A 24759-nucleotide genomic window follows, 5' to 3' on the forward strand; every position below is an offset into this window, starting at 1 on the left:
AGATGTCAACAGTGAGCACTGTCAGCCCTCTCAAAATATTTTGTTGTAGTGGCCAGCAAAACAGGAATAGTAGGCAGATAGAACCAAGTCCTGAGAGGGATCTTGGGAAAGCCTTGCTGATCAGTATTTTTGACATCTGAACGGAGTTTTGAAATTTGCATGTCAGTTCTGAACATTGCCTGTGAGATTTCAGCGTGCCTAAAGAAATTTTCCTGGTTTGCTGACAGTATAATTAATTATAATAAAAGACTATGAATTTTTCATTACATTACCACAATCAGTATTTCAAACATAACTATTGTTTGAACCCAAGTATTTTGAATTTTTTTTTTAAATATGCAACTTTTTCCGAAAAAATCCAGAGAATCTTAAAGATTCCGTTCAAATACCAGACGTTGCAGAGCGGAATTTGAATGTTCATTTCATTCTCAGAAATACTGGTCATGCCTGACCTAGTCTAAAAAAGTGGCAAATAAGCAGGTAATAAAATGGATGGCCGCCAGTGTATGTACATTTTGAGAGGGCTAAAGTCTTGGGCCTGGTTTGTCAAAACACCATTATTGCATTTACATGTAGGATTTGAATTAAGTTTTTAACTTTTTTTATATACTGAAAGATTGTTAGTGTATGTCAAAATTGCATTAAAATGTGACCAGAAACCATCTCTTATTTATTTTTTGGTTCATTTATAATATAATTGTAATGAATTAATTTTAGATTACCTTTATACTAGGCTTTTTATTCAAGAGCTTAAATTGTTTCTATAATAATAATAAGTTAGTAAACAACTACAACCTTGTCAAAATGTTTAATGTGGCAGCATATAAGCAGCTTAATAGGAACAGTGGACAGCAGCAAAGCTACCCCGCTTAGCGCTAGCACAGCATTTCTTTCTGGTAAAGCTTTTTAGCATGTACAAAGTTGTTGGCGTCTCTGGTATTTCAGGTAGTTGGCGAATAATAATAATAATAATAATAATAGTAATAATAATAATAGTAATAATAACTTTATTTCTGTGTCAATATAATATAGCGGCTTTCCGCCAAGTAAAGACACCTATGTAAGAATATAAAAATAAAAATATGCTTAAAACCTATATCATAAAAAAACTAACAAAATATAAACATACTCAATCACAAAAGAAATTCTAAGAATTGCACAGTACGCAATTTTCGCAGTCATTGGTAGAAATAAGCATTAGCGCAGTTACTACAGATTGCTGTTCCCTCACTTTAGCATCTAATTTGGACTAGAGTAGTGGTCCAAAATATCTTACTGAGTGTTCCCAAAACCTGTGGTATTAACTCTGGGAATAACAAATTCCTTAGTGAGACTGACTTCATACATGCTAAAAAAAACTTACCAGGAAGAAACGCTCTACTAGCAGGGTACGGTAGAGCCAGCACATTTTTCAGATGTCAAAGTAAAACATTACCAGCGGATATCTACTCTATGTTCAAGTTGTGATTGCTCAGCCATGGGGCAAAATTAAAATTCCATGTCTCTGCATTAAATTAGTTACGCATTAAAGTTAGTGAAATGCTGCAGTGAGTGTTTTCTATAAATATTATTTCATAGAGCTCACTTACTCCCATTATTTACCTTCACTTCCATTTCTGAGAGGTGTTACATGCTCGATTTACGGCTGGAAAATGAGACCATGCTCAAATTCTCTAAAGAAGCAGGAGAGCAGGAAAGGTGCAGGAGCACTCACCTCCGACTTGTATGTGGCCTGGGTTCGATTCCTGGACTCTACCTTCATTCAACCTTTACTCAAAAATTTCTAGTCCTGCAAGGGGGTGCCATCACGCAAGACGTCTAACTAAATAAAATGAAAGACTCGGCATGCATTCTGTAGGTTGAGTTTGTTTTTTGGTCGGTCTTGTCCTTGAGGCCGGTTTGTCTCCGGGTACTCCAAATTCCAATTCGATAAACGAGGTGAAGTGAAGGGAAGAAAACAAAAGACAAAAGAGAGCGGTAAGAACGAAGCCCAAGGTTGGCTACATTACTTGGTGACATCTCATAAAGTAAAACCAAAGAAAGACGCAGTATCACACTTAATATAGATGGCTAAAGTTTCGGTGCAATATGTCTGGTCAGTTTGGGGGAGTGTGGCCAATGTGGTCCAATGTGCGACCCAGCGAGCCATGCGAGCCAAACGTGCGAGGCATGCAAGCCAAACGTGCGAGCCATGCGACCCAAACAGGCGAGGCTTGCGAGGCACGAACAACCCCCAACATAAATGCTAACCGGGGAGCTACTTAAGCTAACCTGAGTGCTATTTAGGCTAACCGGAGTGTTTTTTAGGCTAACCTGAGTGCCTCGCACGTCTGCCTCGCATGGCTCGCTGGCTCGCAGATTGTCAAGACCGAGATCCAACGCGCGCTCAGTCAAAACTCTTGCATTATCCAATGATTACGTTTATAAGAAATCCGATATAATTATGCCGTTATTGAATCTGCCAGGGTGGGGTGATTTGGCCCAATGTGATGTTGCAAACCTATAACTTCTCCTCCTACTCCCAAAACCTCGCCAGTTCCGCACTCTGAGTTTTTCTCATGCGCAAGAGAATATCTGCTACTCAACTACACCCTCCCCTCCCATCTCCCAGCATAAACTACTACCCCCGGCACACACGTAGACACATCGGTATGAGCGATCAGTTTGAAATGTGAAGTTAGCGTTGCCAGTAATTTTAAGCACGATTTCTCCACTGGCCGTGATCACACGGTCAGCCGTGACCAAATGCTTTTACCCCCCCCCCCCCACCCCACCTTCACCCTTCCTTCCCCCCACCCCCACCGAGGACTGGTTTTCATTGTACCCCAGCCTCCCGCGGCCACACCTAGCGCCATTTTTGGAAAGTTGTGCATTTTGAATAGGGATTTTTAGCTAGACTGAGCATCCACTGTAAATGGAACAAGCTAACGACATGGACGCCCCAGAAGTGATCGAAAATTTAGAAGATCTCACTCTCTCAAGCAGACAGGGATTCGTAAGTTTATAAGCTAAAAGCTTATTCTCGTTCAGAACGTTTAATCTCGGGAGAGAAAAATTATGTTGGTTTCCAAGGATGCACGTGCGATGTTCAATTCATTCATCGGCTTGTTTTTTCTGTTTGTTCAAGGTTCCCAGTAGATACACAGTTCCTTTAAGACAAGGTATAGACATTCAAGATCTCGTCCAAGGAGACGGAACGATGTTTGAAACTGATTTGGAAAATATGGGTGAGTGAACTGCTGATCGTGAGTTTAATTTTGGTCGCCTCTGCAAAAATACATTATTGAGGCAAATAATGGTCGGGTGTCTAGAAAACTCAGACCTCAGACCTCAGACCCTAGAAAACTCAGACCCCCCAATTCTGGAAAACTCAGACCTAGAAAACTCAGACCCCCTTCAAACTAGAAATCTCAGAGGTAAAAAATGTTGGAAATTCTAATACATTTTCATTGCAGTGAAATATTATACGCCATATTTGTACAGTGTCTGCCTTTTGTTATTGCAAGATAACGGGGAAGATAACATCACTGTTTCCTGTTTCGTCTCATGACACGAATTAACACTTAAAAAATCACCGCTCGTGCCATATTTGTCAAGTTCAAGTTTCAAGTTTTTTGTCTACAGGGACTCACTTGACAAGAAAACTCAGACCCCCTCATTCTGGAAAACTCAGACCCCCTTCAAACAATATAAAACTCTGGTAAAGAAATAAACGTGGTTTCTGCTTTTTCTTTATTCTGCACATTTAACTATTTTTTCTGAGTTTGAAAGGGGTCTGAGTTTTCTAGAATTGGGGGGTCTGAGTTTTCTTGTCAAGTTAGGTGCTTTTTGCTATAGACAATTTGACACGAGTCGTGATTTTTTAAATACAAAACATGTTATTATTTTAGAAATTTACAAATGCCAATCGCGTATCTGTAAAACGCGGACCGGATGGCGGATGCGGATGGCGTATGGGAAAATGCGGATGACAAAATAAAATAAAAAAATGAAAAAATGAAATAAAATAGAAAGTATAAATATATAAATAGACAGATTAACAAGACGAAAAAAATTGAATGGAAAATGACAACAACAATTAACAAAGGACTAACGTTACCCGAAAAAAACCGCCAGTAAACAAAGAATGGTGCTGGGACTTAAAGAGACCACTAAACCAACCATCAATTCGCTTTTAGTCGGTAGTCTTCATAAGACGTGTTAATACTCCTTGCGTTCCGTTCGTTGAATCGCTTTCTTTGCTTACCGGTTTTTCACTCGTATTTCTTCTATTAAACTGGGAATAAGAAAAAATCGATCAAATGGCGTTAACTCAGAAAAAGACACACACTCAAACGCCATAAAGTGTGACTTTTTCATTGAGAATGTTCAGGTATAACTATGTTATTGAATCTATCACTAGCGCTCCTCTATCAAACCCTATATTTGCAGCCATGTTTGGATCGCCTGTGGCTCTCGTAGGAACGGGACCTCGATTTTAGTTCGGTTTCTCAACTGTGGTATTTTTCCCGCCGAAATGATCATGTGGTTGATCGGTTGCAATTTTTGTAAATGGCTGAACGTTCTCGGGAAAAAAAGCCAAAACAGATTCATACGGTACATTGAAAACGCTTTAATCATGGCTCACAGCTTTGCATTAATCTCACGAGTCTCCCGCAGGCAACGGCGACTTGGCCGTCACTAATATCACATAGACCTTATCATTATTTAAGACGCCACCTCGGCGGATGGCAAATGTTACAGGAATTCAGTCCATTGAAAAAACAAACAAGCGCACAGAACGTTTATTGGAAACCAGAAAAGAATGTACAGGGGCACCCAAAGGAATATTTCAGGAAAATATCAGTTCGGATGGAAGGTTCCCTAAAATTTCGAAAGTTTTCGCCTAGCGATCTCCTAGACTTTTCGAGGTTTTTCGGAAAATTTTCGGAGAATTTTCCGAAATGATGTGTACACGTTTTATAACATTGTAACGTTAGTCCTTTCTTAATTGTTGTTGTCATTTTCCATTCAATTTTTTTCTTCTTGTTTATACTTTTTATTTTTTTTTTTTCATTTTTTCATTTTTTTTTTTTATTTTGTCGTCCGCATTTTTCCATCCGCATTTTTCCATCCGCCATCCACAGCCATCCGGTCCGCGTTTTACAGATACCCATGCCAATCAGTCTATTTATTCTCATAAAGAGCAAATTTGTGTCATGAGACGAAACAGGAAACAGCGTTGTTATCTTTCCAGTTATCTTGCAATAACAAAAGGCAGACACTGTACAAATATTAATATTTCACCGCAATAAAAGTGTACACTGTATTCCGATTTCCAACATTTTTCTCTTCTGAGATTTCTAGTTTGAAGGGGGTCTGAGTTTTCTAGGTCTGAGTTTTCCAGTATTGGGGGGTCTGAGTTTTCTAGACACCCAATAATGGTTGGCACGAAGTTTAAAATCATCTACAGCAAAAAAAAAAAAACAAAAAAAAAAATTAAACCACAAATGACTAAAAAAAAAATAATCCACAACTGGCTAAAGTGTCATTGAATCTGTACCCTTCATCAACATGTAATTCCAGGCCAATAATAAAGCTAAAAATTAATTATACCACTCATCATCTCTTTTCTAAGAAGTGGCATACAGTGTATACTGTATCTTGCAGACAGGAGATCTCCTCACCCACCCAGCCCAATGGCCTGTTAGCCTGAAATATTTTGTCTTTCCATTCCTTTTATTTCATAAATGTATCCTTGTGATTGGTCTTGTTTTTGTTGTGAATGTTTCTCCTACTAGCTGCTTTTGAAGAAGAAGAGGAGTCACAATATTTTGATTCCGAGGATATTTTCCAACAACTGAATTACGAGTGTAATGACTTTGGAGACGATTCTGGCTCAGACAGGGATGAGGATGTGGTATGATTCCATGATTATTTCTATCATTGTTTTGAATTGCTTTCTTAATGTGAGAAAGTGTGAAATTTGTGTTTTAATTTTGGATAAAACTGTTGAGAAACTTTTTGTCAATCTACAGATTCCACCGCTACATTCATACATCAACAACTCAGCCCCCCTCCCCCTTATCATGACTTGCACATATATCAGTGTTAGTCCGCCACTGAAAAAAAAAGATTGCCTAATCGTCTGACCTTCAAAGCCAGTTTGCGTGAGATTGAGGCTTTAGTACTTTCTACATGATGTTTTCTTTAAGGATAGTGCAGAGATATTTTTGTGCGGTTTAAAACTATGTGGAGAAAGCAGAACTCGACAAGTGCTCTTGGTATCCAAAAAGAAAATTGGGGGTAACCATGCATTCTTCAGAGATAATAAAGCTTCAATATGGAAAAAAAAAAAATGCCATACTTTGCTTTGTACTTTACTGTTTTTTTTTTTTTTTTTTAGTTACTGTTGCTTATTAATTATCTCTGAAAAATGCATGGTTACTCCCAATTTTCTTTTTAGATTCCAATAGCCCTCATTAAAATCTGCTTTTCCTGCATCAAGTTACAAACCATGCAAAAATACTTCTGTATTAGTAGACACTGTCCTTTAGGGAGATTTAAATCAGATTCTAGTTATATGCATGCAATTTGTATAGAAACGGGATTAAGCTCCACCCATACGTGGTCCACATCTGTGATGAGTGCAGTTTTACACATGTACCTTTACAATTCTATTCATTAATAATATGTTTCAGACACCCTTTAAACGCATGGCTCGAAAAATGGAGGACTTGACCGGAGATGGAGGAGTTCTGAAGAAAATTTTGAGGCAGGGCACAGGACCAGTTGTGCCACAGGGAGCTACTGTGAGATGTATGTGCAATGTACTATCTAAAGTATTATACGAAGGTTATTAACTGGAAACAATTGACAGAAGGCACTGACACTGGACTGTTAATATATAAAACTTGCCAGTGTTATTATTCCTTTTGTAACTGCACAAAAGAAGGGGAACACCGCATTGAATGTGACAACTAAATGTTTCTTCAATCAGTCCTAAATCCTGTAGTTTATTATTCCAGCATCATTCCAACATTCCTTTCAGAAGTTCTTTTAGTATGTCTGTTATTAGTTGAAGGGGTGTGTGGAACAAGGCCCTAAGTGACTTTTGATGTGAGGTCAAATTCTCCTTTTGTTTCAAAAGTGAATATAAGGCAATTTGAAAAGACGAAACCATCTTTTAGCCACTTTAAGAGAATTTTATTAAATAAATATCAAACTGAAAGGCACATTTCTCTTAAATCGAATAAGACCAATTCGTTTAGGAAAAAATGGAGAATGTTTGAGGAAACGATTCTTTAAAGATCAAGTCCACAGTTATGTTAAATTACCTACTATATGTAAACTGTAACTATGTAACTGTAGCAATAACAAAAAAACAAAACAAAAAATGAAATGTAAGAAGTTGCCTGGCACTAACCGCGGTGTTGTAAAACTATTATTCTTAACTATTGTTAGCTTTTATTACTAATAATTAATGTATATTTGTATTGTATGTATGGCAATGTAATGGATTGTATTGTCAATAAATAAATAAAAAAAAATAAAAAATAAAAATAAAAAAAAATTTGAAAAGAGAATCTAACAATTTATCAGAAGTCACTTAGGGCTTTTTTCCAGGCACCCCTTCAGTTATTTCATTTCTGTGCACTTAAACACAATAGTGCAATAAAAAGGGGACTTAAATTGTGGTTGCCTGTATGCAAGTCTTTTCAATTTTATTCAGTAATTTCTGAAAAAAACATGAGGCTATCAGTACCTTTTTAATTAAAAGTCCCACCCCCAAATAGGTGTCATTTTGGAATGTACACTGAATAAAAATGATATCTAGGGTGTCTAAGTGCATAAATTATGATCATCCAGGTGAGTGTAGTCCTGAGAAGGACTGTTAGGGGTGACTTTAATTTGACTGACGTTTCGACAACCTGAGCGGAAGTCATCTTCAGAGTCAAATGAATTGTGAAACGTCAGTAGGTGGTATATATGTCTCTGGTTGTTAACCTGATTGGTTAATGAAGTCAAGATGTTACTGGTCATTTGTCAGTAATTGTCAAGGAACTTGGGAAAAATTCTTAGTCTTACCAATAGGAATTGAAACCATGACTTTGAAGGGGCTGACCAGTTGAATGCACAGACCTGGACGTTCATGAGTTTGCTTCCATTGGGAGCAACCAGAAAATTTATCAAATACATAAAAAATTTTAATTATTGCTATGAGCCTTCCCTCCAGGTAGCTCATGGAGTGGATTCACATACACTGTACATGTATTGTGTAGCTGCTCTCCAAATCCAAGGCCACGCTTTGTAAATAGCCAACTGGTTTGCCTCCCACCAGTTAGGATTTTTAACAAATGTTACATGTATGTTCAGTTTGTATATTTATTTCATTGATTTATAGCGTCCCAATTAGCGCAACAGCACTAAATACTTAAGCCGCCGTTACACGTTGAAACTTTTAGCTGAAACTTGTGTGCAACGGCGCTGCGAAATAAGTTTCAGCAGGCGTTGCGCCGTGTAACATGGTCGGTTTCGTGAAACTTTTTCGAACTACCGTTGCGAGACAAGTTTCACGAAAAGTAGAACCGCTTTCTACTTCTGCAACGGCTTGCAACGGTCTCAGTGGCGAAAAAACAAGAGTTTCACCGTGTAACACCACTTCGTGAAACTGGTCTCGTTCGCCGTTGCACACAAGTTTCAGCTAAAAGTTTCAACGTGTAACGGCGGCTTTAGACACTTAAATAAAGTCAATTTTTTCTCACTTTTAGGGGTTATTTTCTCACAATCAGCTGAGCACAGTTTTATGTTATCAGTTGACTGTTTTAATTTTGGTATTAATTTGATGTTTTACTTGTAGATCAAAGTAACGGCTACATAGAGTTTAATGATGAACCCTTTGACAGCTCAAGGTTGCGAAACAGGCCATATGTAACAAAACTAGGTAATTATCCAAACCAGCAAAGTCTTACAATGCACACCTCAACCTGTCATAATTTGATTAATTTCTTGCCAATTGTTTATTTATTTATTCTTTTTCTTTTTTTTTTTTTTTTGGGGGGGGGGGGGGGATAAACCTTATTGACAATGTCTATGTTGTGGTTTAAATTAATTTAAACTGTTTTTGGTTGTACTTTTAAATCAGTCTGATATACAGATGGTAATGAATACTTGTATATCTGAATTAAAGGAAATGAAAAGTTAAAGTGTACAGAGTACAGGCCATTGGTGTATTTCCGACACTTTCAAATCTGTTGAAAGAACTCATTAAAGGAAACAAAAAGTTAAAGTGTACAGAGTTCAGGCCATTGGTGTATTTCCGGCACTTTCAAAGTATAAACCATGAACAAGAAGATCCAACGGCTAATTCCTGGAAGCATTGTTTGATGACCTATGACCTCATTTGCATTCTTCAAGTTAGAAAATAAAAGCATGTGCAGTTCTGTAGGAGAGAAATACATGAAATAATATGCACGTGTGCTAATTATAATTCCATCAGGCTGCAAAGTTAATGATTCACACTTTTGCGTTCAATTGAGTGTTACATACAGACTGTAGAAGCAAGCCACACCCCCACAATCAAACTTGGGGCAGTATTCCCCCTACCCCCTCTCTATGACACAAAATTCCATTCATGCACTCTACAAAGAGTTGTTCAGTCCTGTATCTTAACCCTGTAAGACCTTGCAGTGATCAGCGTCAAATTTATTCTTGTAATACCAATGCTTATTCAACCCCTTTGAGGGTAGTGAGAATTGAGGATATGATCATCCAAGATAAATTTTCTTGATATTTTAATAACCTCTCCCCAGTACGTTTATAAGAAAAGTGTGGGGTTAAGGTAGGAGAATTTGTTCCTTAGTATTAGCAGTTAAAGGGTTAAATGTTTGGTCCATTTGATCCTGATGAACTGAACTGCCATAAATTATCCAACCATTCCAACCAGTGGTTGGATGGTCATAAGTTTGGTTGGCATCAGGGACTGAGATTTTTTTTTGTCCCTCTCTCATGGCATGGTGGATGTAATATCTTTCTCACAATGTTTCTCTTTTTTAGATGAAATCCTCCCAGGCCTTTCTATAGGAATGAGCACAATGCGAAAAGGCGAGAAGTCCCAATTTCTTCTCACCCCAATGTATGCATTTAAGGAGTTAGGTTGTCCACCTCGGGTCCCTCCTAATTCTACAGGTGGGTGCACTAGATGTACATGTGTAATTCATGGAAATGTGAAGTTAAGCTGCTGTAGTTAAATATTTGTGATGTAATGAGATTTCTGTTATTTTGTAAGCCCAGTAGGAAGTGTTGATAGTTTCTTGTTCTTCATTTAATTTATGAATCATACTTAAAGTAACATCTCCAGTTAGTGCTCAAGAGTACATGTACAATGTACATGTAACTGTTGGGTGTAATCTCCAATGTAGTGTATATACATTTTGTAGGAGAGACTCACTCAAGGTAATATAGCTGTTTCTTTGGTTTCAGTCATTTAGAGTTCAGTCATCCTTATTTTTGTTGCTGGTGGTGGCAGACAAATGTATCTGAGTAGATGCCTTGTCTCTCTCTGCTTAAGGAAGCCTCTGCCAGGGACTTATTGAAATCGCATAACAAAAGGTCTCAAATACATGTACCTGCTGCAGACTTTATGCAGTCTTTATTTATTTGGCTCATCAGGCATCTGGCTCCTCTATGATGTATAATACTGTAATTATCTGTGAAGTTTGTCATTAATATTTTTTTCCATGATCTGCAGTGCTTTATGAAGTGGAGTTGCTTAGCTACATAGATCACAAGGCTGCGGACGACTATGATACTTTTACAGAGGCAAGTTGAAAAAAGTTTATGGTATTGACTCACAGACACTCAATTCAGGCATCTAGTTTGCATTCAACATAGTTTCTGGTATTAACAAAATGAGAAGAATTTCTGAGTTTTTCTGTTCTTTCTCTTACTGTTATGATCCCATTTAGCACCATTTAAAAAAAACAATAAAATAAAATTAATTGACACTCATTTCAAGGTGTTGAGAGGGTTGGGGGGGGGGGGCACTTGTTCAAGAGGGGTCAGTCTTGAATTTGCATACACTTTTCATAAGTTCCAATCTATGATGTAAGATGTTGGGTAAGAAGTTGCGGTACATGCATGTTATTTATAATTATTCTTACTCTGTTCACCCAGTGTTTGTACTTTCTCTTGTCCCAAAAAGGTGTCTGTCTACAATAAGCCTCCTCCTTTGAGCCCCCAAATATAGCGCCCCTGGTGGTAAATCAAGTCCCTTCTGGTATCTGGTGTCTTCAGTTCCCTTACACCGTAAAATCAATGGGTTTTCACGGTGTGTTACAGCTGCACATGTACATTTTATTGCATACATGTAGTTGATACATTTGTTGTAGGAAGAAAGAAAACAAGCCTCTTTTGAACAGCTTTTAAAAGTGGCCAACTCAGAGAGAGAGGTATGTTCTGCAATAAGCTTTGAATAAGCTGGCTCCACAGAAAAAGTAACCAGTTGTGAGTCTCCCATTCATGCTAGTCATTTTTAGAAGCTTAAAAGTAATAGCCAGCTATCTTAATTGTAATTATCGAGTCCCATTATAGTCAGCTGCTGTCTATTAACGACAGCCCTAGTAGAAGCTGTCTGTGTTGCTCATTAGCGTCATTTCTGATAGTCGTATAGCTGCATCTCATTGAGTTGTGTGAAAATTCTAGTCATTTTGTCAAGAAATGAAAACAGAAGCCTACAACCCAGACAAAAAAGATCGAGACACCTAGTCACGCCTTACATCCCCTTTCCCCCGCAGCAAAGGTGACAGTGAAAAGCTTTGATAGCGTTCGCCGCAGACGAAATATTTTCCAGAATTTGATTCCGTCTGCGGCACAAGCTAAACTTCAAGCAAAATCGTGCTTCTGGTTATTTCAATTTTTGTTAGAGAGGAAAGGACGTGGGACCGAGATGAGTTTGCCTTTATGGACAATCAAGACTTCAGGAAATCAGGAATGATCTGTGAACTGTGGAATGATCTCACTCCTAGAATAAGATATCAACCCTGTCTGAAGCAATTTAAAAGAGTCATACGTGATCAGGACCTTACTGCCCTAGCTGCAAATGTCAGTAACTGTCGAGGCTGCAACATATACTGAGAATGACTGTCGTTTACATGAGTTTTACAATATTGATGTATGAAATTTTTAATATTTTAATATGGTTTATGATGTAAATTTCAATATATTGTAGTTCCTTCTTTTTTAGCTAGAATTAAAATAGGCTATTTAGTTAGGTGTCCTATTAGTAGAGGGGACTTCTCCCTCAGCAACATTCCTTTTGTGACACAATTATTAAGTTATTATTATTATTATTATTATTATTATTATTATTATTATTATTATTATTATTATTATTATTATTATTATTATTATTACCTTTTTCAGAAGACGTTTATTAATTTTTAGATCGAACTCGTCATTGATCACTCCCTTGCTGCGTGGCTTTCTGATAAGACAATCAACGCCAAACCAGTTTGCACATGTGCGAGAGATGGAGTGATAGAGCTGTGGAATTCGTGTACAGAGCTTTGAAGTCTCCAATCTGGAAGTAGAATTTGTAAGCCTCGGAGGGAATTAGCGAATAGAAGTCTTGATGCATTGTATTATTAATTCCTGACCTATTAATGTTCTTTTTTTTTTTCTTTTAGGCTGGAAATGATTTCTACAAAAGGAACCAAGTGAGCCGTGCAATAAGTAAATATTTAAAGGTAAAAAGTTTGACTTCTAGTCTTAATTGTTAGTTTTCGGCACAAATAAGAACAGTGTGATCACTAGAATCGTTTTTGGGATTTTCTAATGGTGCAAAGGAATACCAGTCACTTGTGAGATGGTTAAACTACATTGTACAAGCCATAACAGAAATTATCCTTGTGTTCTGCTGGTTCTAGTTCCGATGGATCTGATTGGTTGCAGCCCAATTTAAAGTAGTTTGAAAAATGTTTATTCTTTAGATGTGTTCGTAAGCACCATACTTGGACGGCAATACATGGAATATACTGTATTCGTGTTCTTTTGGGACCAATTTTGTTTTCGGAATGAGCAGAGTAGTATATCGTTCATTCTTCCTCCCAGAGTGGAATGAACGGAATACAGTTTAATCAGAATAAGAGGAATTGTGTTCTTCTGGGAAGGTTTTCAGGTAAATGGAATAAGGCGGAATTGCGTTCTTTTGGAAAGTGATTCTTCTATTCTTGAACCGAATTAAGAATAGCTGGGATTGTCCCAAATTTTGCACTATTTGTTTATTCACGGAGTAACAAGCAATAACAAGATAGAGCGATTTTCCATTGAGTGACAAAAGTAATTTCACGTTGCTTTGGTTTTGCGTTACTTCGCTCTGTGATTGGTTAACAAACGAAAAACCAATGGCGACTTCAGTGCCGCGCCTTTTCCCACGCTTGGCGCCGGCTACATGTGTTTGTTTCGAGTTCTGATTGGTTCGTTACGTTGTTTACGTCTGTTGTGATTGGCCAGAGTAATAACTTTGGTTTTGTTTTGCAAGACTTACTCGAAAATCGCTCTACACTTGAGTCATGTATAATAATATTTATGACTTTGTACATCAAAGAAAGATGGCTGTACTCAGTTGTATTCCACTTAACCTTAAAAAAAAAAAAACTTACAACAGCCTTAAAGCACTAGCGCTTATGAGCCATTATTTGACGTACAGCCTGGTCCTCTCGTATCCGTTTTCGTTTGAAAATGTTAAAGGTTTTTTCGGTTTCAAAAAAATTTCTCTGTCCATCCGTCTTCGATTGAAAACGCAAGTTAATCTTCTTTCGTTTTTGCCTGCAGTTCAACCGTATCCGATAAAAACGGTAAGCGAACACGGAACCTTTTCGAAAACGTTCAATTCGACCTCATGCATGACGTCATCGTTATAAAAAAGTTCCGTTTTCAGGTGCTCACACGAGAACACGAAAACTGCGTTTTCGAACATTTCCACTCTAGAGAGCGTTTTTGAAACATTGCGTTTTCGGCGACCGTTTTCACCGGATACGTGTGGACGGAAGGCCATCCGTTAAGGTTACCCTATACCTTTAGAGGTGTCTCGCGTTTAAGCGATGTAGCGCGTCCAGTTTAAACTGTAGATACCTAAACCCCTATATCAAATTAAAGCTTATAGAGCTGGCTATCAAACTATACCAAGATTTTTGAAATAAAAAGAATTGCCGAATTTTTCACGACCTCTAAATGCGAGCGTTCGAATCACCTTTTAAGCTACAAGTCATAGCAAATTTTGTTTTTCGCTAATTTAATTTGCTCCTCAGTTTCCGGACCCAAAGCGCTAAAAAAACGTGTCTGCGTTTTGCCATATTCAATCGCAATGAAAAGTTATTGAGCATTTTCGAAATAGGATGAAAAAATGTGGAGTGATCGTACAAAAATCGCTCTCGGCGAAAAAATATTTCGAAAGAAAAAATTCGCAGACACGTTTTTGTTGTTTATTATTTATGTTAAACTAGCTACTGTCCAAATTTGAAGGCAAATGAACAAATTCCTTTTGAGTTTTAGCTCTTTTAAGTGGCTCCTCCAAGTGAAAAAAAATTGATTCGAGAAAACAGTGCTAAAAATTCGGCAATTCATTTTATTTCAAAATTCTTTGTTTAGTTTGATAGCCAGCTCTGTAAACTTTAATTTTGATATAAGGGCTCAGGTATCTACAGTTTAAAGGAGACGTGCTACATCGCTTGGACACGAGACACCTCTGAAGGTATAGGGTAACCTTAAGAAAAAGTTGCGTTTTCAAACGAAAACTGGATATTTCCTGTCTAAATATTTGTCTAAATACATAAAGAAGTGAAAAAACGGATGCGTATTGAGGGGTGTTAGGATGCTCTCCACTTGTCAAAACTGGCCGGCCATACAGGTCGGTTTGTGAATGTTATGTAGTGTACCAATTTCAAGGACTGATTCTTCGAATTCTTCAAAATGGCACATTTCCAGAGAAGTGTGCGCCAGTTTGAAGCAAGTCCAAAAAGCTGCATATAAACTGTCGTTCAAATTGGTGCATTCCGTTTGCGAAATGATTGAACTGGCTGGCCAATTATGTAATGTTTAAAAAAACGAGCAGGAGTGTTTTATCGCGTTTGCGCCTCGTGGGTTTAGACCCGATAAAACACGTGCTGTGAGTTTTTTGAACGGCTTCAAAAACATTCCTGGAAAAGCGTGTGTCAAAAGAGTTCATAACAATTATGCTTTTGTGAACGTTGGAAATTAGCATACGAGAAAAACACTGCATACTAATGACGAGTGTCTTATCAGCTAACAAAACACTGCATACTAATAAGGAGGAGGTTTATCGATATAAAGTCACTTCACGCGATGTATTATCGACCATTTGATAAGTCAATGGGCTTATGAATTATTAATGTGTTTTTGAAGACAGATGGCGAGCGCCCTTAGTCAATCCTTTGCTCTGGTTGCATACTGAATTTACCCCGCGTATATGTATACTGTATCCAAATTATGTGTGGTTTATTTTTACTAGGCAATCAAAATATTGGAAGACTGTAATCTGCAGAATGCAGACCAAGAAAGGTGGATGAATGAAGTTCTTCTGAAGATTTATCTCAATGCTGCCCATTGTTCACTAGAGCTTGTTCAACCAGCTAGAGCTATTAAATATGCAAGAAAGGTACAAACCAAATAAATTGTGAAGTTTTTTGCAAAGACAGACTACTAACAGTGAAGCGGCACGTTCAGTTTACAGTCTTGATGGGTCTTAATTCAAGAATTCGTAGGTTTGAAGAAACGTTATTTTGTAGTTTTAAAATTAATATAATTTCATTTGTAATTATATTTTGAGCAATAAGTGGCTTTACCACCCAATATTTGATATCTCTTTGTAAAGCCCCCAAAACAGGCGTGCCTTTAATGCAACCTCAAAAATTCAGCTTAGTGGTCCAGTTTCTTTGAAGGTGATTGTTCTAGTGCAAAGATACCATTAACAAGTGCACTTGACGTAAATGCCCTGGATGGAAACGTGTTCCATTTTTGAAAAGTTGCGTCAATTTGTTTGTTGTTGTTGTTGGTGGTGGTTTTTGCAAGTCCTTCCCCTGTTTGATTGATCAAATAGGTAAATATTGATTGTGACTCGTTCTTCCTTTTTGAAAGTCGTTTGATATTGTCTCAATTTATCTATTAGCACGGTACCTTAAGATAAAAGATTGGAAATTTTTTGACCCTCCTGTTTGAATAATTTGTTACTGGAACCTTCCAAATTACATAATGAGTTAATTTCTGCACGTTCAAAAAATGTATGACATTGCACAACGTTACCGGCAAAAATGTGGCTGTTCATTTGACCGTTACACTGTTGAGGACACCTTTCATTGATTGTTTGAATTTTTTTTTCTTTTCTTTTTAGGCTTTATCGATTGATCCGAAAAATGTGAAGGCTCTCTATAGAATGGGCAAGGTATTACAGTTAAATTGACAACATTGCTATAACACTACTGCATTTTATTCCATATCAGGGCAGGAGAACCCCCCCTCCCCCCTCCCCATTTTGGCAGTATAAATCTTCGAGCTTTCTTCTATGAATGGCATAATGTGGGTGGCTACGCTTCTCATTTTTTTTTTTTTTGTAAGATGATGGTGTTTCTGTAGATGGACTATCGGCTCAGTGATAGTTGCCCCGCGGAAATTTGATGAATGACTGTTTTGCTCTATTCTATTTTTGCGTTCGACGTGGGAAGAACGCTTCCTAATACGGATTTGAGTCGAGATTTTATGGGACTTGTCGTGGTTGGGTCGATGGATCTTGGGACACATATCTGGCATCCCCCGCAGATTTTTTTGCAGGGGCGGATGACATCACAAAGAGAGAGAGCCTGGGGTTGAGATTGGCCTGGTGACATCGAACGCACTCTCTAATCTACGATTATTACTAGTTATTTATTTTATTCATTTGCCACTTAGTACTATTTACAGTAGGATGTAATATTAACATAACAAAAACGATGGATGGATGGATTTTTTAATGATAAGGGATAATTTAAAGAAGTCCACAAGACAGTCCCTTGCTCCGGGTAGATTAGCGTTAGTCTTAATCTTCATTTAACATGTACAGCCAACTCTCGTTATAGTGGACATCCTCGTGGCCGTCACTTGGTGTGCATGATAGCGAGATTCCGCAGTAGCGAGGTACGATGAAATTGACCCGTTTTTGAAGTTGTAGAATGTTGAGCCAAAAAAGAAGCAATGGGAGCTGAAGAACATTAAAATGACAAAAGCAACTAAAATACCATGAGAGTAATGTAAATACAGTACAGCGGAAGTATGGAATCAGAACGGACACTTTGGACGCAATGAATGACTTACTGATATTTTTCTGTTTGTCGTCATTTCTGCCAACGAAAGAAGAATTTAAATGTCATTCGATAAGTCCAAGATCAAGATGTCCATTGTAATGAGAGCAAAATAATAAAAGTTTTAGTTTGGGACCACATGAAGTGTCCGCGATTCCGAAATAGTGGGCGTCCGTTATAGCGGGAGTTATTTCGATACATTTCTTTGTAGTTTCGGCCGGAGATTTAGCTCCTGTCCACAAAGCGAGAGTTGACTGTACATACACGACACCATAACCTTTGTTGCTTTAAAAATTGTCTTGTCTTGATCATCCCTCCATCCATCCTGGTTTGATCCTAGCTAACAGGTTCCATTTTGGTAGCAGCCTTGAATTGTGTTCTTAAAGAAACGGTAAGAGGTCTATAGTTGTATGTGAACTACTTTTTTTCCAGGCCTTCATGAAGGAGGGAGAGTTTGACAGATCCAAAGAACAGTTTAAAAAGGCTCAGTATTATGAACCTAATAACAAGGCTATAAAAGATGCCTTAATTGATTTAGACAGGTAAGATTTATGTGACGAAGAAACGTGGAACGTTCCAAAAAGGTAGCTCTTAATTAATTTTCTGCCCATAAGTCTTATAGGTATTTTTTTTCTCAGAATGAAGATTGTCCAAGTAGAGGCATTCAAATGTACTTTTTCAGTGTGTCCTACCTGTAGAGATTTAGAACGAACCCTTTTGTTTGAGAAGAAAAGAGACATTTCGTAACAACAATTTTATTGTGACAGTTCACGTGAACGATGCGTGTTAAATGACATTGTCATATACTTGGACTTTCACTCAACGAAACGAGCACTGTGATTGGTTGATTCTTGGTCACGTACCTCTGATCAAATAAAAAGGTATCCCGACCGGGATACAATTCCGTAGTTGTTGCCCTCTCAGTTGTTTGTTTGTTTTGCTGTAATTGTTGAAGGGAAAGTCTAAATATATAACAAAGCACTTAATGTATGGTCCCTCGGGAAAATAGTTAGTTTTGTTTTCCCTCGAGTCCTGGTGTTTCCCTCGACTTTGTCTCGGGAAACATCAGGACTCTCGGGAAAACAAAACTAACTGTTTCCCTTGGGACAATACATTAAATAATAATTTTGTCATTGCGCTGTGTATATTGAGTTGTTGTTGTTGTTTTTTTTTTTTTGCTAGATTTTAGATGTATTGTAGATGCGAAGATTATCAGAACCGATTACGGTTATAGATGCGAGAATTTCGAGTGCCAAGATATTGTAAAGAGATGCGAATGTTCTGAAGATGTAGAGTTAAAGATCGTTGTGTTTGAGCTATCGATACAGATTGGTACAGTCCTCTACATTAGCCTTTTAAATAAATGTATACAGTTAACAGATCATAACTTGCACGTCAGTGCTGCATGTATGCCTATGCAAAGGAATTAGTTTTTCGTGCATTCCAAATATTTCACAAACTTTCCATCTCGAGATATTTTATTGACGGCGCATGTTCTGTGACATGAATTAATGAATAAGTTTACTCGGTCAAAATGGCTGGGTATTAGTTAAGTCCTTGTCTTGCGTTGTTATGTGTTGCGGTTCATAAGAACCCCAAAAAGGAAGGAGACCAATATTCAGCCATTAGACCGAGCAAGCAAACTGAACGGTCAAGACAGCTGTAGCCTGCGTGTAGACGTCTCGTGTTTCTTCCTACCGTTTTTCGACGTAGAAAAAAATACGAGACGTCTGCACGCAGGCTAGACAGCTGCATAGCTTTCCTCCTCGGGGTAGCCAATCACAGCGCAGGATTTGTTTCCTCTATCCAGTAATGAATGTCTGAAAATTCATTTACCATTGTGCTTGCTGTTTCAGTTCAAGGGCTTTTGTGGAAACTACATGTATTCTTATTGACATTTCGGCCTTTTTGTGTGAAAGACTGGTTATCTTGCAAGTTAAATGTAGCTCTTCAATGTAATTTGCGTCATCCCATTTCTTCCAATAGAAAAGTGAGCCAATTTCGAGCTTTGGAGAAGGAGCGGTATGGAAGAATGTTTGGGCCGACCACGCCAGCTGCTAAGAAAGGTACGACCTGTCAATCAACCAGTGGGTAGTGTCTTTCGCTCGCATTGATTGGCTTCTACAAATCCGGATAGCCTTTGCTATTCACCTCCCAGCACTGTCCTGGATTACGCAGGCGAGTTTTTTCTGCAATTTGTCAGAAATAAAGTGAGTAGTAAGGGCTGACTATCCACTGTGTGCTATAATACTAAGGCAATTATTCACCCCAGTGTGGGTGAATAGCAGTGCCCGAGCCGCGAATCTTTATGTTTCACAGTTATTCGGTGAATAATTGTAAAATAAAAATATCAAATTTGACTCTTGTTAATAAATCTTTAAAAAAGCAACCGGAAAACGACATTAAACATAACTCGACTTTGATAAATAACGCAAACTGCAAACCCCCCCCCCCCCCCCCCTTAAAAAAAAAAAAAAAAAAAAAAACTTGACAAAGACTGACCAATTGGAATCTTCTGGCGAATAAAGAACAGTTTCAAGAAGATGGGCTACCTCTATACAAAAACAAAAACCTTATCACGTTTTGTTAAACAAATATTTACAAACGTATTGAAAAAGATAACAGAAAATGATAAAAGTTACTCAGAATAACAGAAAAGTTAATCTAGCTGAGTAACAAAATTGAACATTTAGGCTTAAAGGTTGTTGGCATTAAAGCGTTAAAATGGGGAAAGGAATAAGAAAAAAAGTAGTTGCATGTTAATAAATAAATATAACTAAAAGGCCAGGAAGTTAATAGGTACCAGACGAAAGCTATGGATATTTGATTACGAAATGAAGTATTTGTTTTATTTATACACAGGCCTGTATCAATTTTTGTTTGAATGACTTTAGGGGAAGTTGTTACGGTGCGCGTTTGATTTATCTTGAAGTAGAAGCACCTTAAAGTAACAATTGTGCTGGGCTGCTAACTAAAGAAACTGAAGGTTATTATTTTCGGGCTCTTCCTGGAGTCGTCTTGATGCATTTGTCATTTGCAATGTCCAGCACTTATACAAGCTGCCAAGTTACCCCGGCGTTTCAATTACGAATTTCTGGACATTTGTAAATTTCGAAATAGGTTTCTTTGTTATCCAATTATGCTACCAATACTTTTGTACTTTGTTGTTTATTGTGGTTATTTTTGTTCATAGAAGAAGCCAAAGAAGAAAAATCTGCACCTGCATCTGGGAACCCTACAGAAGAAAACAAGGAAGTGCTTAAAAAGAGTTTAAGGTCATCTTTCAAATAAAACCTTCATTGCAAACTAGCTCCACAAAAGCATACGTTCTTTAATTTATTGTGTAGTACGCATACGCTCTAGACTATGTAGTAATGCTTGTTCACTGTCCACACTTCCGAAGGCCGACGATTTGCCACGTTGGAAAAACGAAGCCTCGCGTCCGAGTATCGATCAATGTTTGATTCTAGAGCGCATTTTACCGATCGATTACAAAACGAAGATACGCGATGCAAAATGCGCGTATGTGATTTCCCTGACGTACTGCCCTAAATTTGGTGCAGAGGTTATTAAATGACGAAAGTTTAGAATAATTTCTAAGGAATACTTCAGTCACTCTGATCAGACCGAGAGTTCACGGCGAAGAAATTACGCTTTGAGGACAGGTTTGTGGTATTTTCAAAGAAAAGAGAATCTGCCATTGCAAATCATCACTGGCGCCGCGGACTTGAAAATGTATGAGCGCTTGTGGGAATCCACCACCAAAAAAGTTACAGGTTTGATTGTCGATTTTTACTGAAATACTATTTTGATTGACTGATTCTTCGTATTCCTAACACTTTTGGCGAATTTTTTAAAAAAGCAGCACGGGTCAATAAATTTGCTTCAAATTTGACTCGTAATTCTTTCAAATCTCTTGCACGTCGTTCGCCTTAAAGCGAAAATAGTGCGCGTTCGCATTTTAGACGTAAATAAACGTTTATCTGAATAAACTTTTCATTTAGGAAAGATTTTTGTCTGTTTTTCCATGTATTTCCATTGATGACAAGTGGTAACTGAGCAATTTTGCGCAAGCAACCATGTTCTCGCGAGCGGATCAGATTCGCGCATGTGACGCGTACATAAAATTTCAGCGCACTTTGCGAAATTTTCACCTTCAGGTTTGTTTTTTGGCAAATCCTTGATTCGCATCTAGTGTGTATACGATATATACGATAATTAGCAAATTTAACTATTCTAGACTAAAGGAGTCTTGTCTTTTTTCTATTCGAGCATTTTAGTGGCATTTTTCCCCCAAAATGGTTTTTTTTTTTTTTAATTCTTTTTAGAGAGAAAGAAGAATAAAATAGTTTTAAGGGAAAACGACAACTGAAACTCGATAAAAAGTTTTTTAAACGAAACGCCAAGCGTCAAAGCGAGGATGAATAGTAGTGACTTTTTGTGTGTGTGTGTGTGTTTGTGTTACGTTGCATTTGTCGTATAAATCAGTAATAAATCATTGATTTATTGTTATATGAGTCAGTTTACACCCTGTTGAGTCAATTAATAACATTAAACAATATAGTACGCAGGAGTATAATGATTCGTTATCAGAGCATTTTAGTGGAAAACATGGAGCATTAAGTTGGAGCATTTTAGTGGACAATCAAAAGCATAATGCGCAAAAGCTTATCACGTACCGTGAATAAATGGGTACCTGTATATGAACCTATTTTTCATTTTCCTTTTTTTTTTTTTTTTTTTTTTTTTTTTCATTCCTTTTTCCTTTATTTGTTTGTTTGTTGTTGTTTACACTGCAGGGAATTTAAGGAAGACAGCAGCTCTCGAGTATTTACTTTACCTGCAACCTTGACAGAACAGGAAAGGGACTTCATTAAGCTGGCAGCTGAGGATATGGGACTCAGAGTGGGAAACAAAGAAGAGGTAGAGGAATAATGAATGCTTGCGTTGCTTTTGTCGATCTTACAAGGGCACCTAACGGATCATTTCGGTGTTTTCTGCTCGGAAGGCCTAAGCGTTTTATTTGAAAAGCAGCAGAAAGGCATTATACTTTGAAGTTCGGATGACTGCCCAGCCTTTTTTTAGGGGCGGACCAACACTGATGACGGGGCGGAGGGGGGGGGGCTGAGTTGTTGATGCATCACTGAAATAGTGGAAGTTTTCGATCAACAAAAAGTTTCTTAACAGTTTTGTCCACGATTGTAGTTTGTATTTACTTATGAAAACCACTGAGATTGTACCTAAGAAAGGTCAACTCCAGCTTCGCTTCTACTCAAAGGCCAGGTCACTAAGCTGAAAACTGTGAAATGGGCAATTGTTGGCGAAAAGTTATGGTCAGTAAATTTCTCTTTTGTTAGTGCTCTGATGAGCGTCCGAAATGTTCCACCGAAAAGCCCAAAATTTTTATGTTCGAAAGAATTGTCCGAGGAATTTTAAAAGTTGAAGTAAGCTATGTTTAACTTCAGAATTGAAGCAAACTCTGCAAAATACCAACCATGCTGACAGATGGATTTATTTTGAATCACTAGGGTTCAAACAAAGAACTGAAAGTGTTTAAGGAGTAATGCCGACTGTTTCTCACTGATTTGAGGATGGAGATACCACTTCCAGGCATCAAGGACTCCTACACAGGACATCCAACTGCTGAACTGTTCAGGAAAGTTATGAGGCAGCGCAGTGTGTGTCTTCTTCGGGCTCTTCCGCCTAGTAGAACCTTAAGTCTAACCCCCAACGCTGATTTTTTGAGACATTACTCATACGGAATGTACGGTTTAGGTTTAGTTAAATGTCTAAAACTCTATAGTAGGCCATTTCCGAGTTGCCTGTAGCCTCCTTTTCAACCGAGGATATGTGCGAAATCTTTCATATGAAAATGAGTTTTAATTCACATGTACATAAAAACTCATTTTCATATGAAAGACTTCGCACCTGCCCTCGGCTTAAAAATGAGGCTGCAGGCACCTCGGAAATGGTCTATTGCGAAACGTTAGGTTTATGTTTGATACGACTGTCTGCTATTGGTTAAATATCACTGAATATCGAAAGTAACACGTCATTAGAATAATAATGCTTAACAGTGTCGAGTTTCTTGGTTGTTACTTGTTAATTTCGTGTGGTGATATAGTGTAAATATGAGATTATTAAACAGTTTAAATTTGAAATATTGAATTTGTGGAAGAATAATTTACAGCTGAAGATAATATATTTTCTTTACAAAAGACACTGTGTTGGGCTCATTTGTTGTGAAATATGTAGCAAGTCAAATATGACGTAAGTACGTGGCCCGGCGATATTCGTGAAAATATATACTGTATTGTACTTTTAAAGACCTGAAAAGCTAGACGTACCTTGCACACCAAAATAATTAAACAGCTCCAAGATATAGCACTCCTTATAGCTTTCATCTGAATGGTTACACTTAAGGATTTGATTTGTTTACTAAAATTCCATGGCAAACTGATAGCACTTGCAAATACATGTACAGACACGAAAATAGACCTATTTGGTTAACCCAATGTTGTACCCAATTCAGATCCCCCGGGGTTAAGATTCTTTGTTTATTTCATTCGCATTATAATGTAGCATTCACATTTAAATGATATCGAAATACTTAGAACAAAACATTTTATTTTATTAGGTACAACGTTGCGTTAGTCGAATGGGTCTATGAAAACCACTTTATACAGCATGATATAAAAGGAAACGTGCTTCAGTTCCAACACAGTACGTTCTATAGACAAAATAATTTTCAGATAAGGGGATTAGATTCTAAAGAAACTATAGTGCTGCGGCGGTGGGGCAGTAAAAAAGAATATTTGGTTATATCAGTAGAGTTGATAAAGTAATTTGGCCACCGTAAAGAGATTCGAATGCTGACGTTTTTGAGCGTTAGCCCCTCGTCAGAGCGAGTCTTTCATCAGAGTGATTCGCTCTGACGAAGGGCTAACGTTCGAAATGTCAGCTCTCGATTCTCTTTACCGTGGGACAAATTGACTCATCACTCAACTTCGCAATCGATGCTTTTGCGAAACGCCTCAAACTGTTTACCTCAAGTTATACAACGTATGTTTACTAACGTGGGTTATATTTGATTTTTTTCCTTTCCTTATAATCTTCTGTTGTTATAAGAATAAAGAACAATGTTCTGTTGTAATCTCTCTGTTATGACTTTGCATACTCCATTCCTGGGGCACTTGGGTGCTCTCAAGAAGATGAGAAAACCGTACTACCTACAATCATGAAATGACTGCCATAGAGCACCAAGTAGACTAGCTGTCAATTTAAGAAGCATCGGAGTGGTAACGTCTATAGAGGTACTCCATTAAACTACCACTGCTTTTTATCTCATAATCCTTCAGGTTTGTTACTAATGGATGGACTACAATATTGTATAAATGGAGAATGTCGCTTAAACCCTTGGATTCAAGTG

General features: G+C 37.7%; 1 protein-coding gene across 2 annotated transcripts; it reads left to right on the forward strand.

Annotated features, from left to right (window-relative positions):
* Positions 1 to 2858: 2858 nt before the first annotated feature.
* On the forward strand, positions 2859 to 24483 carry LOC146481358 (inactive peptidyl-prolyl cis-trans isomerase FKBP6-like). 2 transcript variants are annotated; one of them, XM_085108447.1, is made up of 16 exons: positions 2859 to 2995; positions 3128 to 3227; positions 5781 to 5899; positions 6681 to 6798; positions 8840 to 8923; positions 10036 to 10167; positions 10730 to 10804; positions 11374 to 11429; positions 12666 to 12725; positions 15509 to 15655; positions 16388 to 16438; positions 17763 to 17872; positions 19317 to 19396; positions 20524 to 20605; positions 22130 to 22253; positions 22859 to 24483. In XM_085108447.1, the coding sequence occupies exons 1-16, from the start codon at positions 2915 to 2917 to the stop codon at positions 22892 to 22894; spliced, it is 1455 nt and encodes a 484-aa protein (XP_084964573.1). In that variant the 5' UTR covers positions 2859 to 2914; the 3' UTR covers positions 22895 to 24483. The 2 variants fall into 2 exon arrangements, with proteins under 2 accessions (XP_084964573.1, XP_084964574.1); XM_085108448.1 differs by having other exon boundaries at positions 20527 to 20605.
* The last annotated feature ends 276 nt before the right edge of the window (positions 24484 to 24759 follow it).

This window comes from Pavona decussata, unplaced genomic scaffold, assembly GCF_977016875.1.
Source record: "Pavona decussata unplaced genomic scaffold, jaPavDecu1.1 SCAFFOLD_50, whole genome shotgun sequence".
Classification (NCBI taxonomy): domain Eukaryota; kingdom Metazoa; phylum Cnidaria; class Anthozoa; order Scleractinia; family Agariciidae; genus Pavona; species Pavona decussata.

What these genes read in the sequence shown, in the direction of transcription:
- LOC146481358 (XM_085108447.1), top strand. Translation starts at nt 2,915, where the DNA reads ATGGAACAAGCTAACGACATGGACGCCCCAGAAGTGATCGAAAATTTA. An exon ending in GGTCCCTCCTAATTCTACAG is followed by an intron (nt 10,168 to 10,729) that starts GTGGGTGCACTA and finishes CATGATCTGCAG; the next exon opens with TGCTTTATGAAGTGGAGTTG. An exon ending in CTATTAAATATGCAAGAAAG is followed by an intron (nt 15,656 to 16,387) that starts GTACAAACCAAA and finishes TTTTCTTTTTAG; the next exon opens with GCTTTATCGATTGATCCGAA.